The following is a 13,036-nucleotide window of genomic DNA, read 5'->3' as shown; positions in this document are numbered from 1 at the left end:
TCTGCCTTAAATTGATTACTGTTACACTTTTTATCTTAATGAAGGACAATATTTTCCTGATTAAATGTACATGTCTCCATTTACATCAAATTCTTACATGTGATCAATACATTAAGTTAGAATAATAATACACAATATGATTGTTACTATTCAAATGAAATCAGTATCAACAAACTTTATCCGTCCAAATGCATAAATATTTTACTTTTTTGACATACAAATATGAAATTGAATGAAAATTCAATGATACTTTTAAATATGAAATTAAACCACCAGTAGGAGGTAGCAAGTCACTGTCTTAATGAGTGAATCGTTGATTCAACTGATTCGTTCAAATGGACGATTCATTCAATAAAAGAAACAAGTAACCATTTTTATAAACGGCTCACTGAATCATTGACTCGTTCAAAAATGAATAATTTAATAACGAAAGACTGTTGTGTGTTGCTTGGAGATGCGTGACTGTGCTGCTGTGGCTTTGCTTAGAACATTTTTCGTTAGCGAAACGTCAATTAGTATTTCTTGTTTATTTAACTAAAGTTGTATAAAATCAATATCACATTTGCAATCAAGCTGAAAGTCGGGAAAACGTCACTCCTGGTCATGTGATGTTGCCTATATTATATAGAATATATATATTTTTTTTACTGCTTTATGTTTGTTAATTTGAATTTCTTTGTGAGTGTTGTTGCGCTTATATTTTTGATTTCTCCGCGAGTCGGACCGGCTGCACGAGCCTCAACTGACGCGACCCTGATACTGTCAATACATTATCCGTTATTAGTCACCGTTTACACTGAAAGTAATCAAATCAGAATCATTTCATGCCAAAGTTTCGGTGCCAGCCTAGTTATTGTTTGTTATTAAATTTTGATCAGGTTACTTGTCCAGTCGGGCAAGTACAATTCTCTTTCACTTGCCCCTTCAAAAAATCCACTTGTCCCGGACAAGCATTAATGTCGAGCCCTGTTTATGCATCACCGTCAACAAGATGATGCCCTTGACAGAGTCCAGTCACATTAGAGACGTGAGAAAAACAGTTGGTACATTCAAATGAAAACTTTACTTTTGTTTCAGTAAAACGACAACTCCATAAACACCCCCTTCTATTTCTTTCTATGCAAGTAATAATGAAAAATAACGAAACAAATGGTTTTCGTATGCTTACCTGGAAGTGATTTCCACTGTGGGCTGAATACGCTGCTCAGTACTAACATTATATAAATGTATCAAACCCCATGCGTGATATAAATATTGATTATTGCAGCTAGAAAAATTGTGATTCATACCTGCTTGTGACACATAACAATACAGCTTCAAGAACTATCAAAATGTAGTTCTTTGAATCTTTAACTGAACTGAATCTTTAATGTCTGTTGTTGCAAGTAAAGCAGCAAATAATTTAGCAGATCTTTGCCATTTGTAATCATCTTCGAATACGTTCAACTTTAATGGGGATATCGGAAGTATGAAGGATTCAGCCTGATATGAAAAAAAACCCATCTTATCATCACTCCTTAAACCCCTTAAAAAATGGTATATTCGTACACCGACAGACAGAGGTGAGCAGTGGCATGAGAGAGGATAAGAGCAGGTTCTCTTGTTAGAAGTTACCGGAAGACTGATCAGTGGATGTCCAAGCAAGAAAGACAGCCACAACACAGTCATTCAGAGGATGCAGTTACAGTGGTTAAAAAACAAACCAAAAAAAAACAGACTGGCATTAGGAAGTGAGCGTACCTGATACAGACAGTGGCACACACTGCGCAGCTGTGGAGGAAACTCGTTTGAAGAGTTGATAATGGCCAGGAAGAAGCGGTCTGTGATCTGCAGCAGGTTCTTCTGGTTCTCCTCCAGGTTCTCCGCTGGTTCAAGCCTAAAGACGAGATGAGAAGTTAAACATTTCAGCAGAACAACAATGCAAAAAAAAAAAAAAATGTAATCTTGCACTTTGAAAGAAAGTTTAAATGTACATCATGAAAAACTCAAAATATCCCACAGATCATTTATTAAATAATTTTAAAAATGAAACATTCTGTGTCAGAAATTCTGCCAAAAAACATCTGTTTGGTTTTGACTAGGTCTATCACTCTGAAATCATGTGTTTCAAACCATATTAGTTTAAACTTCTGATATATATGTGTCACAGAAAGCGGCTGCATACAGCATGCGAGTCCTAAACTCAGTTCTCTCATCTCATCTCTTATTGCGCTTAAACTGTCAAATACAAACAAGTTCACAAAACCAGTCGGGTATGCCTGTGTAGTTAAACAGTTAAAGGAAAAGAAATTGCATGTTTTTATTAGATCGGTGTTGCAGCAGTGTAATATCCAGTACATAAATAAATCTTCTGCTCTGTTGTCTCCTCTGAGGCTGGGACTCTAAATAGTGCTCTCTGCTGTGCTAAAGTAAAAGCTAGACCCGCCTAACATCATTAACTATATGAGTTTAACTAGGTAAACATGCCTGGTAGGGTCCACTTCAAAACTGATTTGCTGCCACTCCGGAGTGGTAATAATTCCTCTCAACAGTGGCTCCAGAAGCTTCTGCAGATATGCAGCACCATAGACCTGCAAACACAGAAAAGCCAGATTTTAAGTGCACACACACTACTGTTCAAAGGTTTGGGGCTAGCTTCGCCATCACGGAATTAAATGAAATGCACTATCACTGTCACCATTTCACATTACCTTAAAGCAAAAGGTCATAATCTTGCTGGCTAGGCTGTTTCCTCTGAAGAGGGTCTGCATAGAGTCGGCCAGCTCCACTTCTTTTGAGAACATGTTCCATAGCAGCTGATACAGCAGATGGCGAGAGTCGAACAGTGTCACCAACACTCTGGCCAGCTCATCCTGAAAACCATCAGCACATTGAGCACAACAGCTCCCTAATGGCCAACAATATGCCCAATGCATTACTCACTGAACAAAACAGTTAAATAGATAGCGTATTTTAAAGAATGCTGGGGATATGAATATAAAAGTTTGCTTTAAAACCTTTTTCATACATATTTTCTAAATATATATGTTTGCTCTATTTAATTCAAATTTTGTGGAAACTGTAAAGGTTAAACAAAGATGTTATTATCTCTCACCCATTGAGAGCAGGGGACCACATTGGCCAGTGCCATGGCTATGGGCAGCTCGCCCTGGTCTCCCATCATGGTGACCAGCTCAACAAGTCTCTCAAAGCGGTCTGCAAGCACAGTCTCTGCAAGCGTGTCAAACTCTGTCCCTTGCTGAAGGATCTTAGTGAGCACCTCCATGAAGGTCGCTCGTGTCTGCAGGTCCTTATGGTACCCCAGACCTGTTCAAAGACATTCAGTCAAAACAACTTAAGCACAATAAGAATCCATGATTATGTCAGCATTTCTCACCGATGGAGTGCATGAGGCCGCTGTCGACGTTGGCATTGAGCAGGTTAGACATGGCCAACACGGTACAGTGCCGAAGAGATGCCAGTCGTCTAGACATCCCACGTTTCCGCCCTGCCACCTGCTGGCCATCTTCCTCGACCTCGCTGCAGTCATTCAACAGGTTCATGAACAGCGTAAAGTATCTAAAGGAGGAAGAGGAGAGATTACGGACCGAAAATGGACCTTGAAAGACCATTCAAAAGAGTTGGATGAAAGATCCTACTTCAGGAAGAGCTGAGACTTGGCCTCCATGAGCTCAACGCCATCCCCCTCCTCAGGCTGTAGGGGAAGACCAGCCAGCAGAGACACTACTGCCTCCATACTCGCCTGGTCCAGATCCCTGCAGGACACGTTCACAAAAACACAGCATGAGAAGAACATAACGTGAACGCTTTCAGGTTTGAAGCCACTACACATATTATAAACGGCAGGGAACTACAAAGACCATACCGGGTCAGACATTTGATGTCATCATCTGCAGCTTGATTAGAGGTTCCCATCACCCAGTCTGTGAGGTACTCCACCATTTTATTTCTAGGAAAAACAGCAAAGTCAATTATCTCATGACCTAATACTCATATATATATATATATATATATATACATACACATACACACACACACACACACACACAAACACACACAAACACACACACAAACTTCATAGCTTCATTTGAGGGCTGGATTATCGAACTGAAAATTTGAAGGGGGCCGTACTGATCTCTTTCTGGGGGGCCTATAAAATTAGAAATTAAACTGAAATGCATATTCAGCAGTAAAATGAACTAATATTACCAAAACTAAGATCCATAAAAGGTTAACAGAGTGCTGTCCGTCAATCAATTAACAAAATAATTAATCACACATTTATCTGTAAATAATCATGATTAAATGCATATTTATATTGTCATAATTTCACATTGAATCTCAAAATTAGTGTAGAAACAATATAACGAAGGTATATTATACATTTTTGTGTTTAATAGCATTTCTAAAGTAATCTTTTATTAATGAAGTACTGATAGAAATACTGCTACTGGCGTCCCTATTAAATTAATTTTACCTATTAATTCTAGCCATTCAACATCACAGAATTTAAAGAAGAATTTAAAGAATTTAAAGCCATTACTTTTAACATTTAATAGGCTCTGAAATATATAACAATATGAATTTAAGTGATTTTAAAACAACCTTCATATAAACTATCATTTGTTTATGGATAAACTACATTGGTTCATTTTTATTAAAGCTATAAAAGATAATCAGCAACTAGATCAGTGCTCTTTTTCTTTTGTTCTCTGATTTACGTCAATGACAGACTTCAGCAAGCTTCACTTTAAAAGCAGCGCTGCCTCTTTAAAACCTTATTTTCGCCAAACGCTTCACTGTCTTTTAAGACTTTGTAACTCAGTTAAGACTAAGTTTTCGAGGTAACTCGCCGAAACGATTTTTTTTCGTCAGTTTAAGCGCTACTAACAGTCTGTCTGAAGCATCTCATCACATGTGCACAGCCAAATGTGCATCCTTTCAAACTATCAAACTAATCTCAAGGTTTTAAAAAAAATATTAGGCAGCCCAAACATTTTTTTACATAAGCTAATAAGAATATTAGAATTATTTCTGAAGGGTCATGTGACACTGAAAACTGGAGTTATCACTGCTGAAAATTCAGCATTGTCCTCATAGGAATAAATTACATAAAACACATCCAAAAAGAAATCACTGTAATAATATTTCACAACATAAATGGTTTTATTGTATTTATGATCAAGTAAAAGCAGCCTTGGTAAGCACAAAAGATTTCTTTCTTAAACACAAAAAATGTTTAACCTGAATTTCATCTCTTGGCAGAAGGAGAGGTCGTCCCTGCGTTCCATCATCACCTCCACTAGCTGGCACAGCTTAGTTTTGATCTGAATGGCATGGACAACATTCCCTAAAATACGCACATACCTAAGAGAGGGAGCATAAAGAAAAATCCTTTAATGGAAAAATAAACTTCTTAATGCTCTTTTTTTTAATGCCATGCAAATCCAGCGTTTCTACTAAAAAATATTTTTTTAAGAGCATAGGAAAGTGTAAATCAAAGTCTCACCTAACCAGGTTGAGCATCATGGTTTCAATGCTGGCTTGACCGAGGTGCTCTGAGCTTCCTTCAGTGTGACTGTCAAGCAGGTTCTTCATGATGGCGATGGTCTGCTCTACAAACAGTGTGTTTGTGTCTGTAATGGGAACCTGAAGAAGAAATTGAGAAAAAACAAAGATGTTGGCACAGAATGTGGCTGATGCCTATGCAGAATGTGATGTTATTACTGATAATATGATATAAAATGAAATTACTACCACATTTACAAAAGATTCTAGTGTTTGATGCATGTTAGATCATTCTAGATTAAATAGATCACTAAATGCTGATTAGGAGTGCATTGTCTGGATTGATCTGACAATGTAGGTATTCTGCCACCTTCTGTCCAAAACTATACATGACAGCTGTTTAGTGAAGAATTCTTGATAAGTTGAGTAATTTGTTCTATTTATTGCTAGTTATGTTGTACAGATAATGAAAAATAAATTTAGGAGCATTTTTGCATTGTTGCTTTTTCATGAAAATTAGACAGTGTAATTTACAAATATTTTCTAAATATGATCAAATACTTCTAAAACAATATCAAACCCTACAGCTAGCTACATGTCATGATTATCATCTCTTACCGGACCCTGGGTATCAAAAAACCGGCCGATGCTGTTGCGTAGCTTGGTGAAGAGCATAGGGTAGAGAGCTGGACTGAGTTCCAGTCCCACAAGGTCTTTGACGTTGGTTCGAATCTGCACGCCCACCTTTTCATGTGTACAGACCATGAGACTCAGCAGACGCTCCAGAAACCTGTTAAGAGACGTCTCGCTGTTCACCTCACAAGAGCCCATAGAGATCATGGAGCCCTTGCGTTCGGTAAGGGGTCCCATAGGAGGACTGTAGGTTCCTAGGCTAGGGGTGCTGCGCTGCTGGAGACAAACCCCTCCCAGAGCACACAAGAAACCAGTCATGTTGATCCACTCCTGATGACAGAGAAAAAAGTTTGTATAGGAGGAAAAAAAGTTATATACCTTACTGACTGCCATTCTTTTAACTACCTGTCCGTCTTCCACTTTGTTTTTCTGGTGGTTGAGTATCTGTTTAGTTGCTTGCTCCCATTTTGCATATGTGTCTTCCCATGCCTAAGATTGAAAAATGTCAAATTTGAGTCAACTATAATTAAGAGAAGCTGCAAAAAAGTTGAAATGGATCTGAATGATTAGCAATTAATACCTGAAAAAAGAAAAATAATTACATCTTAAATTCACATAAGTTGAGAAAAATGAATCCTTACCTCTACATTTCCAGCTGTAGGGTGTTTTATCCTCCTTAACAGCGCCATCACTCTCTTCTGAAGTGTGTTGCGACCTGAATGCACAAATAGTTTGCAGGCTGTTTTATTTTTAGTTTATGTAGTTTATAGTTTGCAGGCAGTTAGTTTATAGTCAGTTTAGTTTAGTTTATAGTTTGCAGGCTGTTTTATTTTTATTTATTTTTTTTCCCAAGAATCCATGCCACTAAATTATATTGTTAATCAGAATTTATGATTATCAGTATCAAACATCATATTCATGGGCAAAAATGAATTAACTAAATATATGTATTATTATTACAATATTAAATGCCATTTTCTTTATAGATTTTCTTTTATAGATTTTAGCCACATTGGAATTAACTGTTTTACAAAAATATTACCACATTAGTAATTATGGTCATAAATGAATAAATACATATATCAAATTGTACATACACATTTTAGTCTAATCCTATGTCACGGAGACTGTTGTACAACTAACCTGTAGCCATCATATTGCTGACAGAGGCGAGCTCCACAAAGGTGTTATAGTTGGGCAGGACCGTGTGCACGGGCAGCTCGTCCACACTGCAGCGGATGTCTGCTTCCTCACAGAGATGGCGGAAGCAGGACATGGCCACCAACACAGCCTCTGCATCAGGGCTCCACAGGAAGGTGTAGAGACACACCTCCAGCTTGGTCTGAGCCTGTCTGCCGATGGGGATGAGACTGCCCTGTGTGGCACACTCCTGCAGAACAATGAGACATGAACGAAGCATTTATTCTGACTGGATTCAATTTCAAGTTCATGTTTAGACAGAAAATGTGTTTACCTTGTTCTTTAAGAGAAACTTGTTTCTACATATGAGAATCTCCCGGAGCCACTTCAGTATCTCTGTACTGTTGATCATCTGATGTCCAATCAGCTTCTTGCAGTTCAGAAATAAGACCTGGGAGCTGAGAAGGGAGTAAGGAGAATATAGTCAGATAATCTTTTAACTCGCCAACTTCAAATCAAGCAATCTCTTTATACCCACCTGATGTCCCAGAAGGTCTCAATGGGTGCGTCAGGGTTCCACAGCTCAATAGTTTCTGGCTGATGTAGCACCAACAGTGCCTGGGTGAGAAAACAAGAATGAGTAAATGAGATGCACGACTATAAGAATTTAAAGTAGCAGGGTTATAGTATCATCCATATACTATTACTTTTTTGTATTTTTATTACGTGCTTTCGTCATTTTTATAAGGTTATGTTTTAATATCCTTATTAAGCTTTAATACATATATTTCTTATTTTAGTTGTAGTAATTGTAGTATACATAATACTTTGTATTTTTTATAGCTTTATTTGAGTTAACAAAAACAACAAGTTTCAGTTTTTGGTTAAACATTCCAAATAGGAGGTTCAAAGAACCAAACAGTCTTACCTCCATGGCTTCCTGTGAAAGCTCCGCACTGTGATTGAGAGGAACTAGCTGGACCAGACCTTTGATGAGCTCAGCTGTGCTGTTCTGGATCTCTTGACCTGGTTTCCCCGGGTTCTGATGGTGAGAAAGTGCAACTAGTGGAGTCAAATTCGATCAGAATCATCCTTAAACTACAAGTCTCCTGCTAAACTTAGATTATTTAAACCATTTTATGCCAAATCACAGTTCATATCAAATCATGTTAAGAAAAAAGACTGCGAAAAAGAACCAGTCTTCTTCAGGCAAAAAAGGGGGGAAGAAATGAACAAATCCACATGTAAATCCTAATCTGGATAATCCAGGATTTGAACCAATCAGAAAACACAAACACTGTTGGATAAGAGCATTTTATGAGAATTAAAGGAGCAAAGGTGACATTGACTATTGACTAACCTAATATGCAGAGACAACTCTTAAGATAACTTTAATACAAAAGGTAACCCATCATAATTTTAACAGAAGCTAAATGGCTATTTCATACATATTTCCACCAAATACTAACATGCAGCATTAGTTTGGGGTCAGCGTGGATGAGTTTGACCAGGGCCAGCAGCAAAGAACGCGAGTCAAGGTCAGTGGACTTGTCCTTGAACTTTAAACTAGTCGTCATTTTCTCTTTGAATGTCAGACTCTGGAACAAAAAAAGAAGAGAAAAAAAAGGCAGCTTTAACCACAAAAAAAAAACAAAGACCAATGCTTTTCTATGCACCGTAAACTGTTGTTTAAATGATGATGTGTCTCACCGATGTCATCCTCAGTGGTGGATGGGCACTGAGACTCTGAACCACTCGGCCCAATGTGTCTGCAAACATGGTGCGCAGTTCTCCTGAGTAGCAGTAGATGGCGTCAATCTTCGGCCACCAGTCCAGATGTGACTAGCAAAAATATAAACATGAAACAATAAGTTAAAAAAAAAAAAAGCGGTCACAAAATATTTTATCATGAACAATCATCAGTCCTATGCAAAATGCAGAAATTTAAAGATGATCTATTTGTATAATGGGTTTATCATTTAATAAAAGCTGCATTTAATGTGCATAATATAGAAACATTATTTTTTAATTGTGTGAATGTCCATACAGAGATCATACTTACATTGGTGATAATTTTGTGCAGGGAGTTGACCAGGACGAAATGGAAGGTAGGAGGAGAAGTTGAGGCAAGGCATACCTAGAGAAGAAATGAATTTATTCAACAACAACAAAAACTCTGTAGATGTTGTTTATGGCAATGATTTTAAGTTTGTCCTGAAATGAATGTTGACTAGCTCAATATGCGGTGATAGTAATAATATTAAATCTCTTGTTAGTGATTGCTTATTAAATTGCTATAACGTCCTTTGCAAAATCCTTGAAACTCTAAGATTCAACAACTGAGCTTACCTTAAAATGCTGGTTGTTACGAGGATTGATGCGATAACATGACACAAAGCAGTCAATCATCAAATCTACATCGGCGCTTTGGCAGCCCGCACCCCTCGAAAATGGCTTAGTAGGGTTAAACAGAAGACCCTGGGACAGAAGAGAGAGCAAAGTTGCACACAGTATAAAAAAAAAAAAAATGACAAAAATGTTCTTCATTCCCTTCAGACATGCATTGCTCTGTAATCGTTTACTCAAAAAATGTTCCTCTTCACCTTAAGGTCCATGACAATGGACTGAACTAGGAGAAAGATGACAGAATTGTCCTCCCAGTTGATGTAGGTGCAGGCTTTGCAGAGTTTGACGCATGCGACTGCCGCACTCTCGGTCAACTGTCTGCTTCCGCTGTGCTGTCCCAGAGCCTTCCGCAGACTCTCCACAAATGACTTCTGTTGAAGACAACAGAACAGCTAGGTTTGTCTCCAAAAACATTTGTATGCACAAAATACAATTCTTGGTTCCAAAGCTCAACTTCAACACAAAATACTTTGGAAACAACAGGAGATAAATAGAATGCAGTAATACAAGTCTAATTTACTGTGTGACCTCTGACCTTGTTAGCTTTCTCCTCCCCCCCTACTTCTTTGGTGATGCTCTGAGTGATCTCTGGACAGAGGATGAGGAGGATGATCTGTAGTGGCCACACAGCAGCCTTTCTCTTTGCGCTTTCTGCAAAACTGTCCACCAGGTCAAAGAGTTTTTCTGCACAGTCTGTATACACAGAAACACAGTTTAATCATTACACATCTAAACTTGGACTTCAATAAGCAGTCTAATAAACAAGTCAATTAAGATATGAATTATTTTCTCACTCACCGGCCATGTCAGCTTGGGGTCTCTGATAGAGCATAGTGAACTCATCAGGGTAGTGTTCAACCCAGTTCCAGAAAGCCTGATACAAACATATCATATACATTTACTCTTATAACCTTTAATAATATGAGAATTATTAAACCTGGAAAAAGTATCCTAAAATATTGCATTATTTAAAAAAACATATACCTTTTCCAAACTGCTGATTACTGCAAGCTGAGCCGGCTTTTTCAAAGATTTGAATTTAAGTACTGTTTCTAAAGGGGACATGCAGGAAGTTATTAAGCAATTCCAAACCATATATGTAATACATTTATTTATTATAAATTACTGAAACACTATATATTTATTTGCATTCATTTGTGGTTTAAAACATGCCACTGTGCCATATTTTGATTCTGATTTTAATTATGCAACATTAGACTACCCATAAAACTCCTCCTCAAACTTTTTGAATATGAGGCAATAAAATAGAGCATGCTTTACCTTGTAGGAGTCTCTTTAACTTGGTGCAGTCTACACTGATATACTGAATGAGCTCAATGTCATGAACATCCACTGTGTCCTCTGTACAAACTGTGAGCTCTTGCAACCTATGAGAATAAATTAAATTAAAAGTCATTAATTTGTAAAGGCTTTAACTGTTCAATTTGTAAACAACAAAGAAAAACAGCCCAGCATTTAAACTAATTACAAACACTTGTACATTAGGCTTACAGTGTTTAAAATAAGCTATTTTCATTAGTTACTATGGGGTATTTGGGAGGCAGATTCACACAATGAAAGGGGTCCTAGAACAAAGCCCTGTGGAACCTCCAGTATGTTAGAGAGGTACCTGGTGGAGATACGACTGAAGACAGCATTGAAGTTGTTGCAGCTGAGAGAGAAGAGGACGGCAGAGGCAGAACTGCGCAGCTGAGCGGCGTGTTGCTGGCCCTCACGGTACGAGTGCAGGAAGTGACAGATTTCAGGCAGCAACTGTTTTACCAACATGGCCTCATCCAGCCGTAGGCAGTCCTTGGGTTGCTGATGATATACACAAATACATAATATACTTTGTTATTACTATTCTCTCTTTTTTTCTGTGTGCTGTACTAAACTGTACTTGTAAAGTTTAATAACATCCACTGAATTGTAAGCTAAAAACCAGACTAAAACTACAAGTAGAAAGCGCTTAAGTATCAGCAGCATGCAGGAAAGGGGGAAAAGAAGAGGAATGAAATCCAATGACAGAGCAGCGAACAAACACATTAGTGAATCAATGTACTGCACACATAGTGGGTCAAGCTAAAAGCCCGAAATGTGTAACAAATGGTAGAGGGGACGTTTTATACTACAGGGCAAAAATTCTTGTCTGCCAAAACTAGTTAATGAATAAAGTGTTTAGTTGCCCTAAATGTCTTCGACTTTCAGTAAACAAATTGGAGCCTTAACAGCATGGTTGAAATCTGTACATATACCTCTCCATCTCAGTTACATCAAAGGAAATGACATAAAAATAATTTTGCAAAAACAAAACCGGACAGACAGCTGTGTAGCATCTGGGCAAGGGAAAATTAATAATCTATACAGGAAAATCCAGACAATCTCAAGTCGAGGAAACACCTGCAAATGTAATAATCTCCTGACAGGGCCAGTTCCGAGCCCTCTGTCTGGGAGTAAAAGCTAAAGATTTAATTGTTTTACCAGGGCTCTATTTCATAGACTTCACAAGTCTATGAGCAATCAAAAACATTTCTGGACAATTTCTGATTTTTGAGACCAGAAAATTATCGCTGTCCCTATAAAGTCATTCAAACTCATTCTACAGTTATGTCACACTACTAAGGCAGTCAACAACAACAATTTTTTTTTAATTATTTTATGAAAGTGAAAGTGAAGTGACATTCAGCCAAGTATGGTGACCCATACTCAGAATTTGTGCTCTGCATTTAACCCATCCGAAATGCACACACACAGAGCAGTGAACACACACACACACTGTGAGCACACACCCAGAGCAGTGGGCAGCCATTTATGCTGCGGCGCCCGGGGAGCAGTTGGGGGTTCGATGCCTTGCTCAAGGGCACCTAAGTCGTGGTATTGAAGGTGGAGAGAGAACTGTACATGCACTCCCACCACCCACAATTCCTGCCGGCCCGGGACTTGAACTCACAACCTTTCGATTGGGAGTCCGACACTCTAACCATTAGGCCACGACTTCCCACTGTTACACTCGCGTCTCTAAGTGATTAGAAAAGCTTTTCTTCACCCTAACTGAAATTATGCATTTTAAATTTGAATATAATTTAAGTTTTGATAATATTTAAGTACAAAATTTGAATTTAGTTTTTCAGTCATTTTTACAGCCCTATACACACTATAAATAACTGTTTTCAATATTTTTTATATATATATATTTTTATATATATATTTTTATAATATATATATATATATATATATATACATACATACATACATACATACATATATATATATATATACATACACACACACACACACACACACACATATATATCCCTTGTGGATTGTGGATTCAAATTCACTACCCTTT

The 13,036-nt window shown here is 37.7% G+C and overlaps 1 protein-coding gene across 4 annotated transcripts in view; it reads right to left on the bottom strand.

Moving 5' to 3' along the window:
- The window catches only part of nf1a (neurofibromin 1a), a 67,103-nt gene that overhangs the window by 40,253 nt on the left and 13,814 nt on the right, over positions 1-13,036 (bottom strand). For 3 of the 4 annotated variants that reach the window (XM_059514177.1, XM_059514178.1, XM_059514179.1), the window contains exons 4-29: positions 11,318-11,508; positions 10,969-11,075; positions 10,672-10,739; positions 10,486-10,561; positions 10,223-10,380; positions 9,885-10,058; positions 9,631-9,759; positions 9,344-9,418; positions 8,992-9,123; positions 8,751-8,879; positions 8,210-8,323; positions 7,820-7,899; positions 7,616-7,739; positions 7,285-7,531; positions 6,783-6,856; positions 6,547-6,630; positions 6,127-6,471; positions 5,510-5,649; positions 5,245-5,367; positions 3,866-3,949; positions 3,639-3,755; positions 3,377-3,558; positions 3,095-3,306; positions 2,691-2,852; positions 2,467-2,570; positions 1,741-1,876 (exon numbers count right to left, since the gene is read on the bottom strand). In XM_059514177.1, the coding sequence (XP_059370160.1) occupies positions 1,741-1,876; positions 2,467-2,570; positions 2,691-2,852; positions 3,095-3,306; positions 3,377-3,558; positions 3,639-3,755; positions 3,866-3,949; positions 5,245-5,367; positions 5,510-5,649; positions 6,127-6,471; positions 6,547-6,630; positions 6,783-6,856; positions 7,285-7,531; positions 7,616-7,739; positions 7,820-7,899; positions 8,210-8,323; positions 8,751-8,879; positions 8,992-9,123; positions 9,344-9,418; positions 9,631-9,759; positions 9,885-10,058; positions 10,223-10,380; positions 10,486-10,561; positions 10,672-10,739; positions 10,969-11,075; positions 11,318-11,508 (3,567 nt within the window). Of the gene's footprint in view, positions 1-1,740; positions 1,877-2,466; positions 2,571-2,690; positions 2,853-3,094; positions 3,307-3,376; positions 3,559-3,638; positions 3,756-3,865; positions 3,950-5,244; positions 5,368-5,509; positions 5,650-6,126; positions 6,631-6,782; positions 6,857-7,284; positions 7,532-7,615; positions 7,740-7,819; positions 7,900-8,209; positions 8,324-8,750; positions 8,880-8,991; positions 9,124-9,343; positions 9,419-9,630; positions 9,760-9,884; positions 10,059-10,222; positions 10,381-10,485; positions 10,562-10,671; positions 10,740-10,968; positions 11,076-11,317; positions 11,509-13,036 lie in introns of all 4 variants that reach the window. The other variant, XM_059514176.1, reaches the window with a different exon arrangement.

This window comes from Carassius carassius, chromosome 28 (assembly GCF_963082965.1).
Source record: "Carassius carassius chromosome 28, fCarCar2.1, whole genome shotgun sequence".
NCBI classification, from domain to species: Eukaryota; Metazoa; Chordata; class Actinopteri; order Cypriniformes; family Cyprinidae; genus Carassius; species Carassius carassius.
Note: the sequence above shows the minus strand (reverse complement) of the source record. Positions and strands in the feature narration are given on the sequence as shown.